This window comes from Diceros bicornis, chromosome 25, assembly GCF_020826845.1.
Source record: "Diceros bicornis minor isolate mBicDic1 chromosome 25, mDicBic1.mat.cur, whole genome shotgun sequence".
NCBI classification, from domain to species: domain Eukaryota; kingdom Metazoa; phylum Chordata; class Mammalia; order Perissodactyla; family Rhinocerotidae; genus Diceros; species Diceros bicornis.
The window spans coordinates 15,743,300-15,771,027 of record NC_080764.1 but is presented as its reverse complement, the minus strand read 5'-3'; the positions used below and the strand labels follow the sequence as shown (position 1 = coordinate 15,771,027).

Sequence of the window (27,728 nt, the reverse complement as noted above, 5' to 3'; positions counted from 1 at the left end):
AAATTTCTGTTTAAGCCACCCAGTTTATGGCACTTTGTTACAGCAGTCTTACGGAACCAACAAGCGCCAAGACCCCAAATGCACTTACTTTGTCTCAAAGAAACGCATCCTTAATTCCCAAGCACCCTAGGCTGTTGTCTTGGGCCAAACTTATTACTGCCATTTTCCAGATTTAGAGAAATTTTCAGATAAGCATTAAATCACAGAAGGTAAGTGACTTTGCCCATTTTAGACAGCAAGTGATAAGAAAAACCTAAGGTAGGAACCATGATCACTGGGCTGTGGTTCTGGCTTTCCTCCTACCCAGGAACCCAGCTAGGGGATCAAGTATCTTCCAGGACCAGCCCTGAGACAAGACAGCCTTTCACACCCAGGCCATCCGAAAGCAGGAGACAATAGATATTAAACAAAGACATTCTGGCCATGCCCAGGCCACTGTAGTGAAGGTAGTTATCGAAGACTCTCCAGCCTGTCTCTTCCAGTAAGAAAGTACTTTCCGGAGCTGTATAGGGGAAAAAATACAAAGAGTCCAAAATTTTGGTTTTATAATTACCACTGAACAAAATGGAGCATATTACAATGCTTAGAAAATCCAGAGGTAGACACAAAAGCCTAGGGCAGCACCAAAGAGCTTTCCTGGGGGTCTGGAGCCCCACAGACTTTCTATCAGGTACTGAAAAATAACTACTCTCTGAATAGAAGTGGGATCTGCTGAGCAGGTTGTTGGCATGGAGATTTTAATTTTTTACGAATAACGAGCCTGCCTCTCCCTACCAGTCTGGCGAGATGCTTCGCTGCACAAGATGATGTCTCATCTGCTGACCAAGAAGGGCGGGACGGCTCGGATGGCCGAGCAATTCTGACCAGTTGAACGTGCGCCAGAGCCTGCCTGAACGCTGAGCTGATGGACTGCGGAAGGGGCAAGAAGCTTTTTGCAATTTCAAAGTTAAACAATGTGAGCCCACGTGGAAGGACACACTATTCATTATTCACTTGCTCACACACTCAAAGAAAAAGCTCGCGCTGGAAATACCACCAGTGAAGTGTATAGAGCTCACAGCCCTTTCCTTTGCTTTTCACCCTCCATTTGCGAAGTGGAGAGAACTAGCACTTCAGAAGTGCCTCTTACGGGTCAGGAGTCATGCTGTGTATTCTCCATTTGTCCACTCTAGGTCCACTCTCTGCCTTCATCTGTGCCCTGGCAGACTCATCCCTACAGATCGAATCACCCTGGATCCCAGGTGGTTGTTTCCTGGGTGGAAGCGTGGGCCACAGACTGGAGGGTGGGAGGACAGAGAGCCTATTCCCTCCCGCGCAATCTCGAGTTTGGGCACTGTTTCCAACATTGCCTGTGTCCTCTCCTGCTGCAGCATCCTCCACAATTCTAGCTCTCACTGGTCTTCTGGCAGCATTATCTCTTCCCTTTACATCTTGTTATAGGCTAAACTGCGTCCCCCCAAAAATTCATAGGTTGAAGTCCTACACCCCCGCCAGTACCTCCGAATGTGACTGTATTTGGAGATAGTGTTCTTAAAGAGGTGTTAAAATGAGGTCATTAGGGCGGGCCCTAACCCAGTATGACTGGTGTCCTTATAAGAAGAGGAAATTTGGACAGACAGGCACAGAGGGACGACCACGTGAAGACATAGAGAGAAGACAACCATCTATAAGTGAAGGAGAAGTCTCAGAAGAAATCAACCGTGTAGACAGCTTGATCTCGGACTTCCAGCCTCCAGAATTGTAAGAAAATAAATTTCTGCTGTCTAAGCCACCCTGTCTGCGGTACTTAGTTATAGCAGCCTTAAGAAATTAATACACATCTCTTGGCCCACAGCTGCTAACAACTCACTGCTTGTGCTAGTCTCTTGTACCTCAGCATCCTTGTTGATACCTTCAATGCTGTCCACTTACCCCATAAACAGTCCCTTCATTAAAATACCTTGAGGGGCCGGCCTGGTGGCACAAGCAGTTAAGTGCGCGCGCTCCGCTGCGGTGGCCCAGGGTTTGCCGGTTCAGATCCCGGGACCGCACCAACGCACCGCTTGGCAAGCCATGCTGTGGCGGCGTCCCATATAAAGTGGAGGAAGACGGGCATGGATGTTAGCCCAGGGCCAGTCTTCCTCAGCAAAAAAAAAAAAAAAAGAAAAAGAGGACGATTGGCAGATGTTAGCACAGGGCTGATCTCCTTACACACACACACAAAAAAAACCTTGAGTTACTTGATGAGATGTTGGGATCCTGAATATTGCATGCATGTTGTTTCATTGAATCCCTGGACTGCCCCTATGAAATTGAGATGATTATGCTTATTTTAAATTTAAATAAGTTTAAATAAGAAAACTGAAAGTCAAAGAGGTATATAGCTAGTGAATGGCAGAGTTGGGATTTCAACCAAGGTCCTTCCGACTCCAGTGACCAAGTGCGCTGACTTGGGGAAACCTCAACATGCTGAACGAAGGAGCCATCTCACGGGATCGGAGGCCCACGGAGTGGGAAGGACCCTTGGACATCATCTAGGGCCATCTCTTTATTTTCCAGATGGGGAAACAAAGACTCAGAGAAGCGAGCTCAATGTCCCAAGGTCAGGAAACTTACACAGCAGCAGAATCAGGACTTGAATGTGAACCTCTCGACTCCAGCTTTGGGAATTTTTGTTGCTTCCCTGACTGATTTGAGAATGACGGCAAGAACAGAGTCATCTTTCAAGCCTTACACTTGGATTACCCGGGGACCCGAACATAGAGATTAAGGGTCCTAGCATCAATCCACATTTCAGCTCCATGCTTACTAGCTGCATGACCTCGGGCAAGTGACTTAATTACTGCTCTCTGATTTGGTGTACTCTTCTGCAAAATGGGTATGAATAATGACTCATAGGACTGTTGTGAGGACTAAGTAAGAAAAAATAATACACTCAGCACAGTGACTAACACATAGGCTAGTCTTAATTAAATAACAAGCTATTGTTATTACCTGGGGTAGTTTTTTTTTTTTTTTTGTGAGGAAGATTGGCCCTGGGCTAACATCTGTGTCATCTTCCTCTACTTTATATATGGGATGCCTGCCACAGCATGGCTTGATACGCGGTGCATAGGTCTGCGTCTGGGATCCAAAGCTGCGAATCCCGGCCCGCCGAAGCGGAGCCCGTGAACTTAACCGCTACGCCACCAGGCTGAGGCCCCTGGAGTAGATTTTTAAGTTCCTATTGACCTGCAAGCATTGAATTCACTGCTCAGAAGCTGAATGATGATAATAAATGATGACACTGATAACTAACAACGATGGCAGCAGCCCACTCCTGGGCACCTACCAGGCCCCAGGCACGCCCATTACCTCAACTCCTTGTAACATCCCAGAAGTGTTCAGTAAGTAACTAAGAAGCTAACAAGTAAGACCCCAGATTCAAACACATTTGCACGTGGCTCCTAAGCCCACGCATTTTCCAATACCGTTGTTGATGAGATGAAGTCAGACATGACTAGTAGGGGAAACTGGCTGCAAAAAAGCGCTGTGCAACTCAGTGTATGCCTGTGACTTCAGGAATTACAGTTATCGTAGATATGTAGAGGCAGCCACATGTCTCACTGACTCTGTACCCACAGCTTCCAACACAGTCTGTGGCACACAGTAGGCCTGCTCAAGACAGTGACCTGCATTGGTGTGGAAGTGCAGCGAACTCTGGAAAGCTGGATCTCAACGAGCAAGCGCCTGGAGCAAAGGAGAGGCTGGAGATGGCCCGTCTGTTAACGTGAACCCCTACTCTACTAAGTCGACTTCAAGCGAACACTTGCACGGGATGAGCAGACAGTTCTGTCTCCTGATTTCCTAACACAGCCATGGTTCTAGAGAAGGCTCTGGATTTGGCCAAGTCCTGGCCTGGTAGTGTTGTAAAGACCTGGAGGGCCGAGATGCAGGTTAATTCTGTATCCACTACTTGTTTTCTGTATAACCGGGGGCACGTTAGCGATTTCTGTTAACTTCTCTTTCCTAGCCTGTATAATGGTTATGGGAATATTACATTTATTTTTTCATTCACCCAATATCTGTTGAGAGTCTCCTATGTACCAGAACCCATTCTGAAGACAGAAATCCTTATCCTCATGGAGGCTATGTGTTCACAGAGGAAGACAATGACTAAAGTAAGCAGGTTAGACACGTAGCATGTTATATGATGGTAATAATAAAGCAGGGAAGGGAGACAGGAGTGCTCAGGTGGGGGAATTGTTGAAACTCTAAATGGGTGCATTTAAAGAAGCAAAGGCTTCTCTGAGAAGGTGATATTTAAGCAAGCCTGCAGGAGGCGAGGGAGCATGCCACGCTGATACGGGGGAAGAATTCAGGCAGCCTGAGCTCCAAGTGCAAAGGCCCTGAGCGAGCTGATATATTGCAGGACAGCAAGGAGTGCCTGCCTCCCGGCTGCTGTGAAAGTTAAACAAGATAATAATCCATTCGAAAGATCACATTCATAACAAGTGCTCAATAAATGTTAGCCAGGACTATTAACATTATTCCCATGGGCACAAAGGCCCCTATCTACTGGAAAGCGACTCTGGCAGGCAGAAGGCCGTGGTAACCCTTTGGGGTCTGAAGCTGTGCTAACGAATGAGTCTACTGGCTCTCTGCCAGTCTGATTCGGGCAAACCCACAGGCTGTCCTGTTCATGTGAGAGGATTTCCTATAAATTGGATTAGTAGGGCATGCATTGAGTACCAGGGAGAAAGAAGAGAGAACTAAATCCAGCTTTGTTGTGGTGTCAATCACTTAAAAAGAATGTGCAAAATTACCCCAGTTCAAGCATTCGGGCAAGAGTGATAAATATCATTGCCGTTATAACTTTTCCATCATTCAATAACACAGGAGGACACAAGGGGGATGGAGGAAGACAGAGCCAATCTGCATTATCCTTTTAAGGATCTATTTAATGCAGGGTGAAATTTCTCCCCAGAACTAATTTCTGCTTCTGTTAAGGGGGAGATGGTGGGGAAAGCTGTACCTGTGAGCAATTACCCAGCGTGATTCCTAGTTATCACCACAACCAAAGAGGATCACAGATGGATGGACTCAGTGTTGGGAGAGTGGGAATTGGAAAATACAGGAATTTTCTGGCTTCCTCATGTTGGCCTTCAAGGGCACATAGTCATCCTAAGCTGTGCGTACTCTTTTTTTGGTCCTCTTATAACTGGATCTCTTCAAAACCAATATGGATCTCTAAAATCATGGAATTCTGAGCTCTAATTCAGCTAAATATAATTTTATACTCTTTCAGTATTTTCACTTGCTCTTTCTTGCTCATTCCTCCATTTCCCCTCTACTATCTCTACTCCGCGTCCTTCCCAGCCTTCTCTTCTGAAGCCTTCCTAGACTCTCCAGCAGAGCCGGCCACCCACTTTTGTGCCTCTTCTCCACCCAGAAGCTATTCAGTTATAACACTCATCTTGCTGCTCATCAGTCTCTCACTAGATGCTGAGTTCTCCAGGGCAGGGACGGTGTCATCTCTACAGACACCAGGGCCTACCACAGGCCCGGCAGACAGACTCAGAGAATGTTTATGAATGAATTGATAAATAAATGAATGAGTTCCGAAATAAGACAGAGGCCCTGCCCAGCGGTATCTAACTGAAGCTCATTAATATTTGCTGAATGACTAATTGCAAAAAGGGCTTTGATATACAAATAAACTGGTTAAAAACAAAGATTCTGAGACTCTTGAGAGTGTAGTTTGTCTCGGCTGAGTGGCGGTGGGATGGCACCTGTCTAGACCCTGCCTTCAGCCAGGACAAATCAGGCCATGAGGTTGAAAAATTGATCTTGTGTTAAATGACTGCCCATGTCCAATCACAGTAAAAGGTGTTATTAACTTTGTTGTCAGTTAAGTTCTCTCTGGCCTAACTCCTTGGCCCATTTGCTACCTTTGGGCCAAAGCAGAGGGTGTTGGAAAGACCTAGGACTTGGAGTCAGAGAGCCTGTGTCTCTGACAGTTCCTGGCTGTGTGACACTAGGACAATCACTTAACTTCTCTATGTCTCTGTGCTCATCTGTGAAATGGGGGCAACAATACAGCCCTTTTCTCCAGAGGCAAGTTTCTCTTGGGGAATATTCTACTCTGGGCAGAATGGATCTTTTCCTCAAATATAAGCTTTCTAATTATATAAATATTTTGAGTGTACCTGCTGGTGATAATTCCAAAAAAAGGGAGGAAATGGGAGAGTAGGGTGGTAAGGTAAAGCAGTAGAAGGTGCTAGAACAGCCATGTCAACATTCCAGAGTCATCCAGACTATCCCATCTATGTGTTAGAAGAAACCCTGAGGGGCCAGGGAGAGGGGTAGTGAGATGAAGCAAATATTTCTCTGAGAAATACTGAATGGTTAATAAAGGCTACTGGGAGTCCCTTTCGTCCCAGTTATCTAAGTCACAACAGGAACAGAGAATTAGGAATGTGTCACTCATAGTCCTACAATTATATGAACATTAGGAGAAAGGACCAGATATAAGGTGCATGGAGGGCGGGGGGTGCCTCATAATGTGCATACCAAGCAAAGCAAAGCACATTAATAAATAGTTTATTAAAATGCAAGGGGGAGAGCCTATAAAATTAGTATTGAATAAGAAATGATAAATAGAAATTAATTGTACAATAGTCATTATTACTAATTTATAATGTACAAAAGATCATTGAGGCTCTCAGCCAGTTGCTGTTTTTACCACTGTGTTACAGAACAAAATCCAAACTCCACATCATCATATCACAGCCCAGGAAGCTCTTACCTAGCTCCCTGGTCTCATCTCAAGTTACTCCTGCCCCTCACCCCTCCAGTCCATCCCAGAACAGGCCAAGCTAGTGCCCACCTCAGGGCTGTTGTGTTCTTTTCTCCAGGTCTCACTTGAAATGTCACCTCCTCAGAGAGGTCTGCCCCTAATATCATCAATCACAGAATCCCAGTTAATTGTTTTAGGGAGCAATCACGACAAGAAATTCCATTCTTTCTTCCTTCCCTCTTGCCTCCCTCTCTCTCTCCCTCATAGGTGAAGATTTCAACAGATCACATACATAAAGCACTACAGGATTAGGAACCTTCTGCTTTCAAGATAGAAAGATCTATGTTCCAATCTTGGCTTTGCTACTGACTAACAGTGAGATTTTGAATAATCATGTAAACCTTACAAAGGATGTAGTGAGAATTAAATAAGATAAAGCACACAAAGCCCTTAGCATAGGGCTTGGCACAGAGAAATTGCTCAATGAATGTAAGCCAGTGATGTTAACACAATCCTGGGCCCTCAATATACGTGAATTCCTTCCTTTACCCTCTGGGAAGATGGATGGTCCCTGTTTACCAATCTATGGTTATGTTAACCTGTTAGATTAAATGAAGACCATCAAAAATCAGTGTAAGGAATCTTTGGAAACATTAATAACTCCAATGGGAATGACTTGCCACTACTCTTACACTTATATTTCCTTTGCCTTATCATCCAAATACTACAAAATAAACGGCTTGTTCCCCTCTACCTGCAAAAGGTCGTCCCTCTCCCATTCTTTCAACAGTCCATGCATTCACTTCCCTAAAGACCCATCTCACGAAGCTGCCCCTTCAATTTAGACTCCTGTCACTAAGCCAGATTTGCATCTTGGAATTTTTCTCATATTCTTTCCATATTAAGACCCTGCCAGGATTTCCTGCTCACTACCACACCAGTAAGACAAGATCTCAAAGAAGCCTGTGTTTGGAAACATCAGTGTTCTGACTTGGAAGCACAAAATCTTACCCAGTTGTCATGCCTTCCCTTCTTTGGGTTGCAGAGGTGTCTGGCACACCTTAAATCTCACGCAGTCTTTACAACAACCCTGTGCGATGTTTTCCCATTACCTGCATTTTCAGGTATGGACACAGGCAGAGAAGTCGGCATGCCCAAGGTTCTGTGAGGATGTGTGGAGGAGCACAATTTGAGACCTAGTTCTCACTGATTCCATAAGTCAAGTGTTTGACAACTGTACCCATTATTAGGAAGACAATGTGAAAATGTATTCCTTTATTCTGTAATATTTATTGAACCCCTACCATATGCCAGGCACGACTCTAAGTGCTGGGAAATAAAGGGATGAACAAGAGATAAGACTCTGCTCTCACACACAGAAAGCATCTCATATGCGGTGACTAAAACATGCAAAGTAGCCAATGAATGTATCAGTCCCACTCCTTTCCCTTTATCTTCTGTGCACCTCTCTCTCCAGTTAAGAGCAGAGTTAGGTCTCATGCCATTTTGTCCTTCTTGCAGTGCCTATGTAGGCAATTATATCTGCATATAATTAAGGTGGGTGAATACTTACTGAGCATCTATGCTAGTTCTAGATCATTGGGTTTTATGTTATATTTACAACAGCTTATTTAATCCTCATGACAGCCTAGTAAGGATGTGTTAATATTCTCATTTTCCAGACATGGAAAGCTAAGTGGCACAGGCAAGATCCTACCTGACCCAACTCTGCAGGATTCCCCCAAACCACGCTCTTTCTGAGAAGCTGCAAACCGTAGCCAGCCAACTTTTCCCTAAAGGGTCAGACTGCATGTATTTTTGGTTTTGTGAGCCAAAGGTCTCTGTTGCAACTACTCAACTTCTGTTATTGTAGCCCCAAAGCAGCCACAGACAAAACAAATATGAATGGCAGGGCTGTGTGTCAATCAAACTTTATTAACAGACACTGAAAGTTGAATTTCACATTTTTATGTGCCACAAAATATACCTGTCTTTGATTTTTTTCTCAATTATTCAAAAATGTAAAGACTATTCCTAGCTTGAGACAAACAAAAGCAGGTGGTGGCGAGATCTGGCACACTCCAACCCTGCTGTAAACAGTTAAACATTCATTAGGAAGAGACACTAAATAGACTTTGAGTAAGATCAAGAAGTAAATGTTCCCTCAGTATATTTTCCTGGCTGTTCTAACTTGATCTTGGGTTTCTTGAAGACAGGGCCGTGCTTTCTACCTCTTTTGTCACTTCCACTGAGCACAGCTAAAGATGAGCCTGTGTGTGCTGCGCCGGGCACGCAGACTGTGCTGAACACAAGTGGGCTCAATGGGCAAAGCTTGCCTTGGTGGATAGCGACTTGGGCTGAGAGATGGGCGATCTCTCTTAGATAATCGTCTGAGCTGAGATTCTCTTCCTTGCAGCAGTCCCACGGGGCTCTGCTAACCAATGCAGGATCCTCTGTGCCTTTCTGATTCAAATATATCTGACCTGCTGTGGTGAGATGTCAAATACACTCTAAAAAGAGATCCAGCAACTGGGGGCTCGGGGGGTATGCAGGGGGATGTTTAAGTATAAGAATGGATGACAGGAATAGCTCTCAAGGAGACAGCAAGACTAGGGGGCTGGTCTCTCTCTCTTCCTCTCTCTATGATGTCACTGGCATTTTTTTGCTGGGTTCCGTCAGCCCTTAGGAAAGTATAGGATAATGGGCCATAATCCAGGCAACAACAGGGGTACAAATAAACCCCTGGAGGTCCATCCCTGCACCCCCTCTTCCCTGTAGCCCAAGGACTTTCTCCATCTGGGCACTTATGCATTATAATCTTTTGCAATTGCTCCTAGGTCTTTTATCTTAGATTTATTTTATTTAACTTTATTGAGGAATAATTGACACACACGTATATATATTTAAAGTGTACAATGTGATGATGATACACATATATATTGTAGAATGATGATCAAGATCACGATAACTAACACATCCATCACGTCACATAGTTAACATAGGTAACTCTCTGAAGGAATTGAAATCCGTATCTCAAAAAGATATCTGCACACCTATGTTCACTGTGGAATATTACTGAACCATAAAAAAGAAAAAAATCCTGCCATTTGCGACAATATGCATCAATCTGGAGGGCATTATCCTACATCCTTCTTGACAATTAGCAGTCTGAGGCCAGGATTCTGGTTTCCCTCCAGCATCCCCAGAGCCTAGCAAGGGGCCTGATATTATGCACAGCTAATACTCAAAATATCTTTGCTGAATGAATGTACACAAACTCAAACAGCTATGGAGTCCTGGAGTCTGGTGATGGTTAGGAAAACAGGGTATAGAGGAGAAAGGAGAGGGACAGAAGGTACAAAGAAAGGTACTACAGTGCAAGTGGGTGTCTTTATAAAGCAGCTTTGAAAAAATAAGGGAGCTACCCAGCTGACAGGAATCACCTGCTTGGTTTTAGAAACATCTGATGGGGGGGTCCCACATCAGAGGTTCTAATTCGTTTGAGGTGAGCCCTGGACCCCAGGTGATTTTAATGTGCAGCCATGATTCTGAAGTACTGTTCTAAAGTGAGATTTCGAGTAAGCGCATAAACCTCGCAAAGGACGTAGCAAGAATTAAATGAGATAGAGCACGAAAAGCACTTAGCATAGGGCTTCGCACAGAGAAGTTGCTCAATGAATGTTAGTTGGTGACATTAAACACAATCCTGGGCCCTCAATACACGGATGGCACCAGGTTATAAGATGATCCACAGCTGTCCAGCCCGGGGTATTGGGGAAGGGGCTGGACCTATCCCCCTGGGCTGATCTCAGCAACTTCTCTCCTGACCTCAGGCAATGGAACCCTGGGAGGAGACTGGAAGGGAGGCTTAAACACTGAGCTCTGTCATTTACTGGTTCTGCTAACCTCTGAAATCAGTTAGCCTCTTTGAGCCTCCATCAGCTCCTCTGTAAACTGGGGATTACGTGAGCTAATGCATGTGAACACACGCGTCACATCTAAGAGATGGGGACTGTGAACTCGAGAGACCTCCAGGAAATCAGAAGCCTCAACTCACTATAAATCGGTCTTCAAGGAAACCGTGCACTGAATGAATGCCAGATTATTTTCTTTATGGCAGGAAGACTTAGGATCATATCCTCCCTTCTTTCCCTTCCACTGCAAACTGCACAACACAGGTGTCTGGGTGGCTGGGTCACAGCTCCTGTTAGCTCTTGCTAGGACCTGAGTGAGTGACACAGCAACCACTGCCCTTGCATGGGTCAGCAGAGCAGAGCAGACACATCTTCAGGAGACAGCCACCCCTTGTGTCCACTAACAGGCCAGGTCAACTCATTTAGTCCCAGTGCTAAAATGCCAAGGCCCAGAGAGTTACCCACAGCAGGGCAAGGTCTCTGCTTCACTTGGCCACTGGTCCCTGCTTCATGGCTTCAAAGGCCTGGCCGGACCTTTTAGTCAGAGACCACCTGTTTACACTGAAAAAAACTGAAATTAGGTTCTGTGTTAGGTGGGTCAGGCTGCTATAACAAAACACCATAGACTAGGGAGTTCAAATAACAGAAATTAATTTTCTAAGAGCTCTGGAGGCTAAAGTCCAAGATCCAGGTGCCAGAGGGTTGCTTTCCGGTGAGGACTCTCTTCTCAGCTCATAGATGACAACTTTCGTGCTGCGTCTCTTCTTATAAGGGCACAAATGCTGTCACGAGGGCCCCACCCTCTCGACTTCATCTAAACCTCATTATCGCCCAAAGACCCCATTTCCAAATACCGCCACATTGGGATTTAAGGCTTCAATGTGTGAATTTGGGGGGACGGGGGCCACAATTCAGTTCACAGCAGATTCCTATTAAGTAACTACTCTGCAAAATACCTATTACTCTGCAATTTACAGACTGTGTTCCCAGCATGGTAAACAAACAAGCAAAACACATACACACACACACACCTGTTTAATTTTAAAACTGCTTACTTTTAAATATTAGCTCTGTTTTTACCTATCTGGCCTCTGACACATTTGGCATTTTCTAATCTATAAAAATGTAAAACATCTATAATGTTTGAGATAGCAGTACCATTTCTTAGAATTCATTGTGTATAATGGATACTTGCATAAGCAAAAAAGATGAATATAAAGGATGTTTATGTGTGATGTCATTTATAATGGGGGAGAGAACCTAGGAACAACTAAAATACCAATAAATAGGAAACGAAATAAATAAATTATGGTACATCCATCCAATGGAAAATCTATGCCGTTCTTAAAAAAGAAAATACAACTTTATGTACCAATATAGAAAGATACCCAATATTTTATTTTTAAGTAAATAGAGCACATAAAAATGAAAAAGGAGATGCATATACAGAGAGAAATAGATAACCATATATGTGGAAAGAGGAAAGTCAAGAATATACTGCAAACTGCTAAGAGTGTTTAACATTGGGGAACGTGATGGGGAGAGGGGATTTCATATATTGCTATATTTCAGCGGTATGCAGGTAAATGTTCAACAACGGGATCTCCTGAAAGAAAGAAAAGCCCTGATTTGTAGTGTTTGCCAATTTCCACAGTGTAAATGCTCCCACCGTGGCAGATTACAAGCTATGAATGCAATGTCACTACACAGTGCTGGGAAGAGATGTGCGTCATTGTACAGAATTTTCACCATACAGACACAGCAGACGTAAATAACCTTAAGAGCACAGATAATAGTATAATGATTAGGAAGTAGTGAGTTTTGGGTATTTATTACCTTTGTTTTTAAAATAATTTACTTAATGGTAAGTTTATATAATTTGATTTTTAATAGTAGCTGTGTTTAACCACCAGATCTCATATTTCCTGAAAATTTAACAATAGGCTCTCACAAGCCAGGGCTCCAATATACCAAATACAAATTTCTGTACTATTTGTCCTTCACACATGTGGATATGGATTGTCGTCAAATTTTTTTTAAATGTAGTTTTAAAAAAAAGATCCTATTCTTTGGCAGTAATCTATTACTCTTATGACACCTAGCAAAGTCTATAATGGAATTTTAAAGCAAATGAACCACTCTTTCTGAAGGGCCTACTATGTGCCAGGTTCTGCAGAAAGAGCTATAGTTTATTAACTGTCTGCTATGTGCCAGAATATGGACATTTTATACATATATTATACATATACCTTACAATCTCCACGTCTCCCCTGAAACACTCTCTGGTAGGCATCTTGACTGGGGCTTTTTGAGACTGCTCACCGCCCTCTCGAACATCAAGGCATAGCAAGCCTTGTTGATGAAGGGTGAACATCATGTGCCCTGGACAGAAAACGTTTCCGGCTGCAGGTACAATGAGGAACGGCTGAAGATAAGCTGAAGATACAGTGGGATCAGGATGGGATGAGCAAGTGTTAGTAGGTAATTAACAAACAGGTAGTAGGATTGGTGATATGTGTGTTCAGATGTTAAGAAAATACTGCTGTGGCTAATTTTGTACAGCTCTATAGACCTGTACCCTTTTACCTTCTCAGCAACATTGTGATTTTTCAGGGAAGCCATTCATTCATTCATTAATTTTTTGCTGAGGAAGATTAGCCCTGAGCTAACATCTGCGCCCATCTTCCTCTATTTTGTGTGTGGGATGCCTCCACAACATGGCTTGATAAGTGGTATAGGTCCGCGCCCGAGATCGAACCCGGACCCCGGGCCGCCAAAGCAGAGCGTGCTGAACTTAACCACTACGCCATCAGGCCGGCCCCTCGGGGAAGCCATTTATGATAGACTTTGTGTCCCTCCCAAATTCATATGTTGAACCTTAATCCACAACGTGATGGTGTTAGGAGGTGGGGCCTTTAGGAGATGATTAGGTCATGAGAGTGGAGCCCTCATGAATGGGATTAGTGTCCTTATAAAAGAGACCCCAGGGAGCTCCCTCACCTTTTCCACCATGTGAGGACACAGCAAAAAGATGGCCACCCATAAACTAGGAAGCAGGGTCCTCACCAGACACTGAAGCTGCTGGCACCTTGATCTTGGACTTCCCAGTCTCCAGGACTGTGAGAAATAAATTTGTGCTGTTTATAAGCCACTCCGTCTATGATATTCTGTTACAGCAGTCTGAATGAACTAAGCATTATTAGTCTCAATTTATAGGAGGGGACACAGGGGCTTGGAGATGTGGCTTGACTACCTTAAGTTCAGGATGCACAAGCAGAGAGTGACAAAGTCCAGAGGGGCAGCCAGCGCCCTGTTTCCCAGTTTGACTGTTGTAGTTCACCCAGACAACTGCAGGTGAGGGCCAGCTCAGTGCTTTTGGTTTCTTTTTGTGATTTACTTAGCAAGGAGGGAAAAAAAAACCCTGAGAATTTGTTGTTAGAGCTACCCAGGAAATAGAAAGAATCATTTCTAAGGAAAATAGTTCAGGCGAAAAGGTCTCAGAGTGAGAGGAGAAGGTCGGAAGCAGGCTTCTTGCACTTTAGATCAGATTCTGGAAGCCTTAAATTAAATACGCATTCCCTCCCGTGAGGCCGTGCCTGGGGAAAGAAGGACGCAATGACAGAGTAACTCTTCTAGCACGGTGGCTTTTGCTCAGGAGGGCGGGTGATGGGAAATCTTGCCATCTTTTCAGGATGCAGCTGGGAAAACTCTTTAGCAGCTCAGCTTAATTAGAGGCCCCCCACCAAGTCCGATAAGTGGGGTCTCTCACTTGGCTGCCTTGCTGAGGGTACTTCAGTGAACCCGGTGCTCCCTGGCCCTGCTGATGGGTGCTATTGCACAGTGTGGGACCAGGCTACAGCCACACCATTGAGAGAAGAAAACTTGGCTCAGGAACAAGACATAAATGGAGACCATAAAAAGGAAAGGGATGTTGGGTGAGGATGGATTCTCCCTAGGGCTGGGAGGGCAACTGTGTACTGTTTAAAAACCTCCCAGCCTGCTAGATAAAGCTGAATAAACCTCTTCAGCATTCAGACCTTAGCCCTACCCAGCTCCTAGCCTTACTGCTTACCCTGCATGCACCTCCAATCCCATGTTCTCTACAGCTGTGCCAGGAGGCTTAGCTACCATTTATTGAGTGCTTACTGTTTGCCAGGCATTTTCCATTCACTTAATCTTTCCAGCAATCCTATGAGTCGATATTGACACTCCCATTTTAAAGTGAGGAAAGTCAGGCAAAAAAACAAAAAAGTTGGTGGGGAGGATTTGCCTAGGGCCACTCTACTAGTAAGGGATGGACCAGAATTGAGCTCTTCACTGCTTTCCGTATACTGGGCATATACTCCACAAGTCGCACCTTTGATTGAACTAAGAACTCAATCTGTGTGCTGTTCTCTGATTGTGCCAAGAATTTCCACATCTCCCTACGTGGGCCTGGGGGCTTGCTGCTCTGTTGGCCTGGAATGTCCACCTCACCCTCCCCACCTCCAGTCCTCCTGGCTCTGAAACCTTTCTCGCACATCCAAGCAGGCCTCCACTCTAGCTCTCAGTGCTGTGGACACACTCCTCCATCACAGCACCTGACCACACTGCATTTAATTGTCCTTACCTTCCTGATCTTTAAGTATACAGTGGACCACCTGGGGGATGGGGTGATGGTGGTACAAGCAGAGACCACATATTTTTAATTTCTACTCCTAGCCCAGGGCCTGATGCCAGGTACCTGGTGCCTGTGGAGTGCTTGCCTACTGAATGGGCACCCTGCAAGATCTGGGAATATGGAATGTTTCCCACCAGCAGTTTTTCAAGCTCTCTTCCATGTCTAGAAAGGCAGGGTTGAGGGAAGCTGGAATTCATTTATTTGTTCAACAAATATTTATTGAGAGCTTTCCATGTTCCTGATGGGGACACAGGAGTAAACACAATGAGATCCCTGCTTTCATGGAGCTTGCATTCTTGTGCGGAAAGACAGGAATATGAGTTTTCCATTGCTGCCATAACAGATTACCAAAGCAGCTTAAAACAACAAATTTATCATTTCACAGTTGTCTAGGTCAGAAATCTAGGGGCTGGGCTGGGTTCTCTGCTTTGAGTATCCCAAGGCCAAGATCAAGGTGCCGGCCAGCCTGGTTTCTTATCAGGAGGTTCTGGGGGCAAATCTACTTCCAAGCTCCTCAGGTTGTTGGCAGAATTCAGCTCCTTGTGGTTGCAGGACTGAGCTCCCCTCTTCCTTGCTGGCTGTCAGTTGGGGGCCTCTCTTAGCCCCTAAAGGCCCCCTGCATTCCTTGTCCCTTTGTCCTCTCCATCTTAAAACCAGCAAATAAGTCCTTATGCTTCAGATCGCTCTGACTTGCCCTCTGAAAGATCTGTTCTGCCTCCAGGTGGAGGAAGCTCTTTGCTTTTAAGGGCTTGTGTGATCAGATTGGGCCCATGGGCTAATCCAGGATAATCTCCCTATTTTAAAGTCTGTAATTACAGTTGCAAAGTGTCTTTTGCCATGTCACACAACATAATCACAGGTTCCAGGGATTAGGGCATGGACATCTCTGAGGGGCCATTCTGCCTACCACAACAGGCAGCAGTCGAATAATCAAAAAGGTGTATTTTATAATGTGCAAAAAAGAAAAACAAATTAGAGAGGATGGAGAGTGTTCTTGGAGAAGATGGTCAGAGAGTCCACTGTGATGAGATGACATCTGAGCCGAAGACTGCAGGAAGTAATGGGATTAGCTGGGGGCAGCTGGCGGAAGTGCAGTCCAGACAGAGGGCTGAGTCAGGGGGCCAGAGTGGCTGAATAGGGGTGCAGGGAGAAGAGGAGGGGCCACGTGTCTGGAGAGTTCACCAAGGCCAGCCCAGGCCAACTCCTTTCCCAAGACGCTGCCCTTTGCCATGATTCACTCTGGGCTGGTGGCCATCTTTACAAACCCTAGAACAGAGGCAGGAGAACAGGACCAGTTGCATGGCCCTAAAGCTTGTTAATGTGAGTCCGAGAGCTCACAGGACACGGAGGGAAGAAGGCAATGGCATTCTGAACCTGAACACTTGGAGAATGCAACTGGAGCATTACTAGATTGTAGGCGAGAGGACAGACTCTGCAGGGTCAGGAATGGCCCAGAGGTGGGGTCATCATCTGAAGCCTGGTCAAGGCCTGTTTGCCATCTCTGACCACGGGGTGTGGGGCATGACCTTGTGAGGGGAACATAAACACCCAGGTCCACCCCTGCTCAGGGGCCTCTGCTCTTGCTGTTCTCTCTGCCCGGAATGCTACTATTCTAGATCTCAGCATGGCTGCCAATCTCCCTTCCTTCAGGTCTTCAGCTCAAATGTTATGCGCTCAGAAATCCCTTCCCTAAAGGATGGCTCTTTCTAGAAGAATCCAATTCCCTCCCATGCTTCCCAGCACATCACACTGTCAGGGTTTCTCAAACTCAGAAGTATTGATATTTTGGGCTGGATAATTCTTTGTTGTAGGGGACTCTCCTGTGCACTGTAGGATATTTAGCATCATCCCTGGCCTCTACCTACTAAAGGCCAGAAGCATCCCCCTAGTTGTGACAACCAAAAACATCTCTGGACATGGCCAATATCCCCTGGGGGCACCAAATTTCCCACCAACTCCTGTCAAGAACCGTTGCTCTCTGTTACTGTCTTCAAAACACTTACCATCTTCCAAAATTATTTCATTCAACAACAAATACTGACTCAATGCCTAATATATGCCAGGCATGATTCTAGGCACAAGAAATGAAGCAGAGAAATAGACAGAAATTACCACCCTTGAGGAACTTGTCCTCATGGAAAGAAAAATAAAATTAAAAAGGAAATGAACAAAATTATTATAGGAGGGATAGTGATTAATGCTATGGAGAAGACTGAGATAGGGAAGGGGTAGTGTGAGGCTGTAGTGTGGAGATGGAGAGGCTCACAGGTTCAAATAGGGGTGTTCAAGGAACAGCAGGGAAGGTAGAATGGCTGGAGCCAAGTGAGTGCGGGAGCGCTGGGAGGAGACGGCATCAGAGGATACACAGGGAAGACTGCTTCTCTCCCACAATAACAAGCGACCTCCCATGACTAGGGCTCCTTTTTGTCTTGTTTGGTGGCATCCCCAGGGCCTAGAAAGGTTCCTGGCAAGTCACACATGCCAGATACATGATGAACATGTGTCTAATGAATGAATGGACCAATGGACCGTCAGCGCTGGGGAGGGAGTGCCCAGCCCCAGACATCTTCAATGGGCAAAAGACAGAGTTACTGTTAAAAGATGCTGGAGAGCCACAGTTGTCTTTCCCTGTTTGTGAACCTCAAATATAAAAGGAAAGGGAACATATTAATATCTGACATTTACTGATCCAGACATTGTCCCAAGCACTTTACAAATATCTCATTTTCTCCTCGAAGCAACCCTGTGAGGCAGACACTCTTGTCCTGATATGATGAAGAGAGACAAGACGGTTAGTTGCCCAGAATCACAGAGCTGGAACCAGATGTAGCCCGGACTTGAATCCAGGATTGTTCACCTCCAGAACATAAGGAATACTGTCTTTTAATAGGAAAAAATGAAATAGGTGCTCCAGGAACACAGAGTGACCAACATGGGAGGAGGCTGGCCATCCTGCAGTCCCTTAGTCTACCTCTTAAATAACGACAAGAGGCAACACCACTACATATACCGAGCACTGACTACATGCCCAGCCTTGTCTTATAGTAAATGGACTAGATTATCTCCTGTACTTCTCACGACAATCCTTCGTGAGGCAGATACTGCAACCACCCCCATCTCATACACGAATAAACTGAGGCTCAGAGAATCAGTGACGTGCAGGGAACTAGGCGTGTAAGACCACAGAAGAGAAGTCTAGGATGCACTGTTCCCTTTCTCTCACTTGCATATCTAAGGGGTTATCAGCTGGAAGAGGGAGATTTCTGGTGTGAACCCAGAAGGCAGAACTAAGGCCAAAGGAGATCCCGGTTCAGGATATGAAGTGGGTAACTTTGGGTAACGTCACTGAACCTTAGATAAAGGTTAAGCAGAGAGAAGTTGTTGGATGGCAGTATTGCTACACAGACTTCCAGCTGGCTGACCCATTCCCTGTGAGCAGGGAGCATTCTCTTATTCACTGAGATGTCCCCTTCTCAGGACAGTCTAGCACAGTGCAGAATATTCCCGCATCCCACCTGGGTCCCACTGGACATTCGTGTTTATAATTGTAGATAACGGTTATAACTCTCTGAACCTGAAATTAACACTACTTACAGGGGGAAAAAACATGCTTTTTTTGCATGATTTTAATAGACACTGAACTTGGAGTAAAAATAAAGGGAAGATGGTACCTCCTGCTCTCTGATACTTTACCAAGAGTTGTTCACTAGTTTGCAAAAGATTCTCACAGATGGCAAACACCACTCACGGAATCTGGATTGCCAGGACTCCATCAGCACATTCTACATTTGCAGGAATCACACTGAAGGCAGTTCTATCCTGAACCAGAGGCAGAAGCATCTGACTACTTCATTAGTCCCTCTACTGCAGCCAAGCCTGAGCAATTACAGATAAAGTCAGTATTATTTTATAGTAAATTAATTTCCTCTTATTTCTTCTTTATATTATAGCCAGGGCACTATATTGATTTTTTTTGAAATGCTATTTGTAGACAATGTAATATAGGTAATCTTTGAATTTTATTCCAGGTTTGTAAAAGAGGCATTCAAAACATTTGTTACAAAAATGGGGCAAGGCCACTGGCTGAATGAACAGAAGGCATTTTCATTATGTTTGTGGATGACCCCAAGTTGAGGACTAAAATGAAGTCAAATAAAATGATGCAAACCTTGACCTAAATCAGATAAAACTCACCAGAGATACATATAAAGTCTGTGCTTTAGGCTCAATAAATCTATCACATAGTACAGAATGGGGCACCTTTGGCTGAATGGTCATTCATGAAGCTTTTCAGTTGAACTTAAGATCAATTTGAGCTTGATGTGCAAATGGTAATTAAAGTCCGTACTATGAGGCTGGCTCTCAAACTTCAGTATGCATCAGAATCATGTAGGGAGCACGTTTAAAATAATGGTTACTTGGCCTCATCTCTAGAGATTCAGATTCACTCTCTCTGGGTTAGGGCTCGAAAGGTGACTTTTTAAGACAGGCATGCTAAGTGATTCAGGAAAGCGGGCAGAAGTGTCCAGGTGGAGGCATGAGCCTCTGATAGTTTGATAACATCCAGAGCAAATCATTCAGGTTAGAGCGTCACTCTCAGAGAGAAACTGAAGCTACCTAGAGGTGGTCAACCAATCACGGCGGTGAAAGGTTTAGAAGCTATCTCACATCACATTCCTTCATGTGGACAGAAGGTTTTGCAGGGATGCTTGTTGGTAACTGGCTTCAGACATGCAATGACACACAGGACATTGATTAAGAAGATACAATGATCTGGTGCTTTTATCCTGAAAGTAGAAAGATGAATGAAAACCTACAGTAGAAAATAGAGTAGACATTTCCATTGAATGTGGTGTCAGATGAACCATTCCTAGAATGGCCAGCATCTTTCAATGGGATTACTCTACAAACTCCATTTAAACACCTCTATGACAAGAGCTTGGGATACAGAACTCAAAAAGTGATAATCCCTGTCCTCAGAGTTAGTGTAGGGGCACTTTTTTCCAAACTCGTTTCCACAGCTCTAGGATCAATTAAGAGTGGGGAACACTGCTGGGTTTAACGGTTTTCTTTACTTCTGGACTTTCCAGGATCTCTAATATGCCAACACGCAACCTGAATCACCAAGGGAGCGATATAGTGACATAGCGAATATAGCAGATTTCTCAGCCTTAACTGTCTACAGTTTCTAAACACATTTTAACATCTCCTGCAATGTCTTCTGGAATTAGTCTAGAAAAGGCTTGTCCAGGGTTACTGCAGGGCTGATGTTCAACTCTGAATCTCAATCATGCTAGAGGTTCAAGTCATACTAAATTTATTTGCAGATACGCAAACTATCCTGTACTAGAATCTTTCTTGAAGAAAGGTTCTTGGTATCGCCTTTTTTAGAATCATTTTCTACCCAGAATAATAGGCATTCAGTAGCACGTGCTGAATGAACCAATGACACTTAAATCTAGTTTCTCTGGATGCAATTATGACAGACAGAAATCATCCAATCATAATATTCCTTCAGAGCAAGAAGAGATCTTAGTTCTTGACCCAAGAGACAGGAGGGCTCAGAGAAATGAAGGGACTTGCGTAGGGCTGCAGAACACTAGATGTCAGAGGCAGAGCAAAGGGTCAGTCTACATTCCACACTTCTCATTATCCCACTAAAGCTATCTGTTTAATAGTTCTCTGGCAAGTTGTCAAATGTTTGCTCCTTCTGAATCTCCACCATGGAGTTCACCATGGTACCCGACTTTACCACGCATCACGTTCCACTTCTTCATGGCCCAGAGTTTCCTCCAACCTCAGAGGTGAGTCAGTCCTTGAATGTCCCAATTTTGTTGTTCTACAGATAAGCATCCCTAGAGAAATTCCCTCTTTCCCTAGAGAGCCAGGTCTCCATCTGCCTGTCTCCAGCCTAATTTGGAGACTGAAAGGAACAGGATACATTTTATTTTTAAATTGTTTCTTAAAGTACATCCTCTGGTTGATATTACGTCCTTCATCTCAGAGAGGACACATCTTCTCCTTGAGTAACGTCTGGGATCCTACGCCAACAAACCTCTCTGCAAACCTGCCATCTTCCTCCTCCTGGCCTGCCTTCCCTCACCTCATTCTCCAGTCACCTGCTCCTTTTAGCTCTTCTTTGCTGGTATTTGTTTTTAAGATATTCACCATCAGCATATGAACTGAAGTGGGTTGAATCTTAATGAGCCTGTCATAATCTTGTTTCTTTAAAAAAGAAAAAAAAGGTCCTGCAGACAGCTGAACGCTGGGTGAATGGCAGCCTCTTGCACCTAGGAGATGATGAGTGGACAGAATGGTCCGGAATGAACCCATCTCTGTGCGAGGATGTGGGAGTTGCCTTTAATTCCACCTGAACAGTGATAGCAAGGGCCCTGTGCTGGGATCTGCCTCGTCATCCACAGCTGCTGTGGCCTCGTGGCTCCGTGAAGATGGAACTAAACTGTAAACCGCTTCAGTAAGCAGGGCGGGGGATGAGTGGGAGATGGTGGGCAGAGCTTCCCTGATCTTTTAGGGCTCTGGGAGCTTTGTGCAAGCAGACTGGGAAAGAAAAACAAAAAGAGGAAGGGGGAAGCTGGCTGGCTCTTTGAAGAGGAATGTCTACCTTATGAGACAGTTCTGGGAATTAATGAAGAGAATGCATGGTAAGGGGTCTGGTCTGATGCCTGGTGAATGCAGCTGAACTTGATAAATGTGGCTGACTCTTAATTGCTTGAAAACAGTTACTCAGGTGGGCTGTGGTCAGGAGGAGAAATAAAAACTATGACCAACTTCCTAATGCACTTCGGTTTCCAAGGTCCCTGTAGTGACACACCCACAGCCAGCTCTGGGGTGGGATTATCATTCTCAGTCTACACTTGAGGAACCCAAGGCTCAGCGAGCTTGAGTTGCTTTCCAAAAGGCACAAAACTGAAAAGCAACAGAGTCGGGTCTTGAAGGCAGATCTCCCAGCTCAAACACCTCAGGCTTTTTCTGGGGATTTTCAAAGTAAAACAGGAAGCTGACAAACGAACTAAAACCATCATTTTTTGCTAAAATAATAGGAAAGGCTAACCTTTTCCAGGTAGTGGACAGTAGGAGAAAAATTGCTAGGTGGCTGCATTATATTTGTGGAAAAGCAGAAAACTTACTGGTTCTTTCTGACCAGGTTTAGCAGATCTTAGCCAACCTTAGCCAATTATGAAAACACCATTTTTAAAGCAGGTGGATTCCAATCCCTGATAGAATAAGTGGCAAAAAAAATGCAAGAGGACACAGGCTAAGATTGAGTGAGTGCTTTGTGCCGGACACCAGGTGAGGCTCATTAAACAAATTACCTCGTTCATCTTCACATGCTAGGTGCTATTACTGTTCTACTTTACAAGGGAGACAACTAAGGTTCAAGGAGGTGAAGTAGCTCAGCCAAGCTCACAGAAACTAAGCGGCCGAATTACGAGTCCATCTGGATCCACCTCAGTTTCCCAACTTCAAACTGCTGGAGGCTCTGCTGGAGACATCCCTTTTGGAGGCTTGAGATGTACTGGGATTCAGGGCGGCAGGTTCCCTCCAGCAGAGTCCTCAATTTCCATGAGAATCTAAACGTCCGGATGACTCATCCACTGACGTGTGGCACAATCCTTGTCTTAAAATAACAAATCCCCATCATGAAAGCCAATGCATTTTGATGTCGCATAAATCCTTTTATAATGATCACTTGGTGTCACGGGCTTATTTAAATGGACACATCACTTCGAACAGGGCTTCTTCCCATCTGTTCTGCCCTTTTGGTGGCAGCAAGAAGGGAAGTAACTCACTGCCTTGGCATGTCAATTAGGAGCTGGAGGTGGTCTGGAGATCTGTAAGTCTCCTGGCCTCACTATCCGAGGCAAGCTGGGAGGGGTGGGAGGGGACATGTCATTTTTGTCATAACAAATTCCCCAGTGTGCTACATTTTTCTTCTCCCTGCAAACCCAGATTGATGACCAGTGGTTTTTGTTTTACGCAGATAACCATGACCCCGATGCTGTGTCCTGAGGCACTGCAGTATATCTCTGTGACATTTTCTATTATTTCATGTCATGGAAGACAGAAACTAGGGTTCACCTGAGATCTTCCTTCTCCCGTCAACAAACATGGGTATCTCCAGCTTTATGAAAGCCTGGAGTGAAGGCGTCTGGAATCCAGGCACAAAAGATCAACATGGGGTGACCATTTGCTAGCCAAAGGAAACTAGCGGGAGCCCTCTCGTTGGCCCACTGTGGGTTCCTGAGGGGTCCAGCCTCAAATGCACTGAGACAACAGCTGCTGGGAAAGCTCTTGCTGGGAGGGGAAGCAGAGTGCCATGTTTTATCAGAGCAGACCCTTGGACCTTCTGCTCCAGAAACATCCTGGCAGCTTCTTATAGGGCAGAATCCTGGGCCCCTCTGCAAACCCTTCAAGGGACAGAGTCCAGGACTGTACATTTTAAAAAAGTATTATTGATCCTTAAGCCACTAAAGTTCAAGCTAGGAAGATTAGGTTAGTGGTTAACACAGCAGGCTCCTTACTTATCAGACTACAGCCCTAAACTCACTAAGCTTTAGTTTCCTGTGTATAAAATGGAGATAAGAATAGCACCTGCCTCCTGGCGTTAGTGTGAGGATCAGATGAGATTAACACCTAGAAGCACCTGGCCCAGGGCCTGGACAACACTTAGCTGGTATGCAGAGGCACCACTTTACCCATTATTAAAATGCTGAAATACTTTATTATGGCTAATAAAGAGCTGCTGCTCTGAGTCCCTTCGGCCTCCCTCCCCCAACCCGGCCCCTCTCAGGGACTCCTCCTACTTCCCCACCATCCAGCAACTCAAGGGTTAACGCCCAGCACAGCAGTAAGCTCCAGGATGCAGCTCTGGGTCTGCAAAGGGCTGGTGGTTAAAATTCTTCAATTGCAACCTCTGCAGGCAGTCATGCCTAGTGGGTGTTACAGGAAAACATTACACCAAGCGAGGCATGCCTGGATGCTCTGGCAAATGTCAGCTAAGGAATGTCCCCCAGCTCAAAGGACGGCCTTCAGTACAGGGCTCCCTAACTGCCACCTCTGGCTGCTCAGGACACTGACTCTGGACCTTTCTTTCCTTGTCCTATTCCTGCTCTGATCCCATCTCTGAACTCTCACCTCTGGATTGACTCTCATCCTTCTTCCTTTGGCCTCTGGGGCCCCGTGTTTGCATCTGACCTCTCCAGAATCTGACCTTCAGTTCTCAGAGTTGACTTTTGGGCTCTTCCCATTACAAACTGGCCTTGGCTTCCAGGACAGGCTTTACCTTCGGGTGGTGTCATCCCCAGACACCTGCCCTAACCCAGTACAGCTGGTCTCAGACGCCAGGTCTCAGCCCTTCTTGGCCTGACCCACCCTACTGCTCCCTGAGCTCCAAGTTCTAGCAACACAGATGGCAGGTTTTCATCCTTTGAGAATGGGTACCAAAGCAGATGCAAAGAGGATGGAGGGGAAGAGGCAACAGGATCCAGAGGCATTTCAAAGACAGACACTGGCAGGAACTGAGCCTAAGAAGAGGGAGGTGGCTCTAGTTTCATTGTTTATATGCTCCATGAGGTCATGCGCTGTGTCTGGGGCACCTGGCATAGGGCTTCGAACACAGTAAGCATTCAACAGACAGTTGTTGAACAAAGAATGAATGAACGAATGATACTATTAATAGAGATAGAAAAAGGAGCAGACACAAGTTTGGGGTTAGCAACAAGGTAGAATAATGCATTTGATTTTAGACCTGTGGTGTTTAAGGGCTAGGGAGCTCCTAAGTATCAACTGCCAAATATTTCTGCCTTTTCTCCTTCTGGGCACATGGTCGGGTTGCACTTGCCCACACTCCTTGAAGGCAGACATGGCCACATGACATGCTTTAGCCAATGAAATATTAGCAGAAATTATGTGACTTCTGAGCTGAAACTTTCAGAGTCAGTAGGACATCTGTTACTTTCCTCCCCATACACGGATGAACCCTGAATATCTATGCTGAGCCCAGATCCCAGGAGACCGACAACGGATGTGGAGTGTGAGCGAGGCAAATGAATTTCTGCTGTGTTAAGAAACTGAGATGTTGAGGTTCGTTGTCACTGCAGGATGATCTCTCTATATTAATGGAGCCAAGGAACCTACAAGTCATACCCATAAAGATGCCCAACTGGATGTACGACTGAAGGTCAGTCAGGAGAGGGGCTTTCTGGAGAGACTGTCACAGACTACCAAGGCCCAACAGCTACTCTGCCCATAGCGGCAGCACTAAGAAAGAACTAGAAGATCGACCGCCTCCATACTGCCCATTGTGGAATTCAGGCAACCAGGCGGCCTTCTCCTGTGCTTCAGCCTGCCTCCTTTCCCTGAGGAGGGAGCACTGAGTCCTCACATCACCCTTTGTAACCCCCGCGCCTCCCCGCTCATGATTTACCTGTGTTGTAGCCCCTTCCAAGGGCAGGCCAAGGGCGGTGATTTTTCCACAGGTTCCCAAGGTACCAGTCACTCTGGTTCTCTACCAAGCCCAGGACCTGCTGACCTGTGAAGTACAGAGAATACAAAGGTCTTAAAAGAAGCCAAGTGGATTGGTGAGTACCGAACAGGAGATATAATAACGGAAAATCATCCTAACCATAGCTTCCACTATTGGGAGTTTTTATTAAGTGCCAGGCCCTGATCTAAGTGCTTCACTTGTATTAACATATTTAATTCTCACACTTAGGTAGCCCAGCCATTTTTATTATCCCCATTTTATAGAGAAGAAATGGAGGCTGCCCAGGGAAGTTAATTAACTTGCCCAAGGTCATCCAGTTAATCTGTGATAAAGCCAGAATCCAAAACCATTTATCTATCTATCCATCCATCCATCCACCCATCCATCCATCCATCCATCCATTTATCCATCTGTACATCCATCCGTCTGTCCATCCATTTATCCATCCATCCGTCTGTCCATCCGTCCATCCATCCATCCATCCATCCATCCATTTCTTAATTCACTCAATGTGTATTTATTTCCTGACATACTATTCTTCAAGTGTTCCAGTTCTAATATTTCCCATTGTATATTAATTTACCAGCTTTCTGGGCATGAGATGAAATAGTTTTCTCACATCAGAGAGGAAGAAATGACCCTTGGTTAATGAGATGGGAGCCTATAGAGAAGAATCACCTGTTGGCCACCTTCTCACAGTGTTATTACTCTCACATTCACTTTATCTTGTGTCAACAAGCATCACGTCAATGCAGGAGTGTTTTCTAGAGGAACAATGGTTTCTCTGTCCCCAGAGCTCGGCTTTGATGTTGGCCTCTGTTTCTAGTGCACTGAGGCCAACACCTAAGGTGAGTCAGGTCTCTTAGTCAATTTCTTAGCATCTTAGGTGAGTCAGTCACTCACTTCAATTTCATAGAGCGTTATGTTCCTGGGACTCAGGCAGGAATAAGTCTCCAGGCCTTCTAAGTAGGACAAGTTGGGCATCAGAATCAACTACCTTCCACTAGAAAACACTATGATGCCACTCGCAGAAGGCATTCCCGTGAAATTATTATCTCAACACCATTTTACAGACTAGGAAACTGTGGTTCACATAGGACCACGGTTTGTACAACTAGTGATGGAACCAGGATATGAATCTATACTTGTCTGACATCCAAATTCTTTCCACTGTCTCAATGCATTATTGCCTACCTTCATAACAAATGTTTGAGGTAGGAATTACAAACCCATAGTTTATAGAAAGACAAACTGAGGCTTGGAAAGTTTAAATAACTCACTAAAGGTCACACGACTAATAATTACGGCCTTCCCCAGCTAACCAATGCCTTTGGAGCTACAATTCTTATATTGTGGCCAATCTGAGAAATAAAGACATTTCTGACCCAATGAAAGCCCCGCAGCATGTTAAGAAAACACAGCGGTTCTCCTGGAACACCACACTGGGTGATATAGCATCTCCTTGGTGTGATGACAGCTCCCTGAAATGATGGCATGTGGGTTTGGTGTAATTTATTTGATCAATTTATCGAGCTCCTATCTAAATCATCACCCCAGTACAAATACATAAATTAGAGGCACGAGAAAGATACTACCTCCCACTTTGTCATTGTATACGATCCCATCCAAAACTTGTAGAATCCCTTAGAAAAATGTATCACCAACTCAAGAAGTGCAAGAGCCAACCCATTCTACATGCAACAAGCTTGCGAGGCTCGTGCAAAACAATGAGATCTGAAAGGCAGGGTGCCCTTGGCTGAGGAAGCTGTGAGCTGAGTCCCGGTGCTGTGACCTCATTAGAGAGCTCATTTAATAATCTCGCCCCAAGGTTGGCATGCAAAGGGGATGTGGGGTCCTTGGGGGAGCTGACCAATAATTGGTCATTATTAC

At 45.0% G+C, this 27,728-nt stretch overlaps 1 protein-coding gene across 10 annotated transcripts in view; it reads right to left on the bottom strand.

Moving 5' to 3' along the window:
• The window catches only part of LARGE1 (LARGE xylosyl- and glucuronyltransferase 1), a 535,223-nt gene that overhangs the window by 92,172 nt on the left and 415,323 nt on the right, over positions 1-27,728 (bottom strand). For all 10 annotated transcript variants that reach the window (XM_058568473.1, XM_058568475.1, XM_058568472.1 and 7 more), the window contains one exon: positions 25,779-25,883. In XM_058568473.1, coding sequence (XP_058424456.1) covers positions 25,779-25,883 — 105 coding nt within the window. The remainder of the gene's footprint in view (positions 1-25,778; positions 25,884-27,728) is intronic.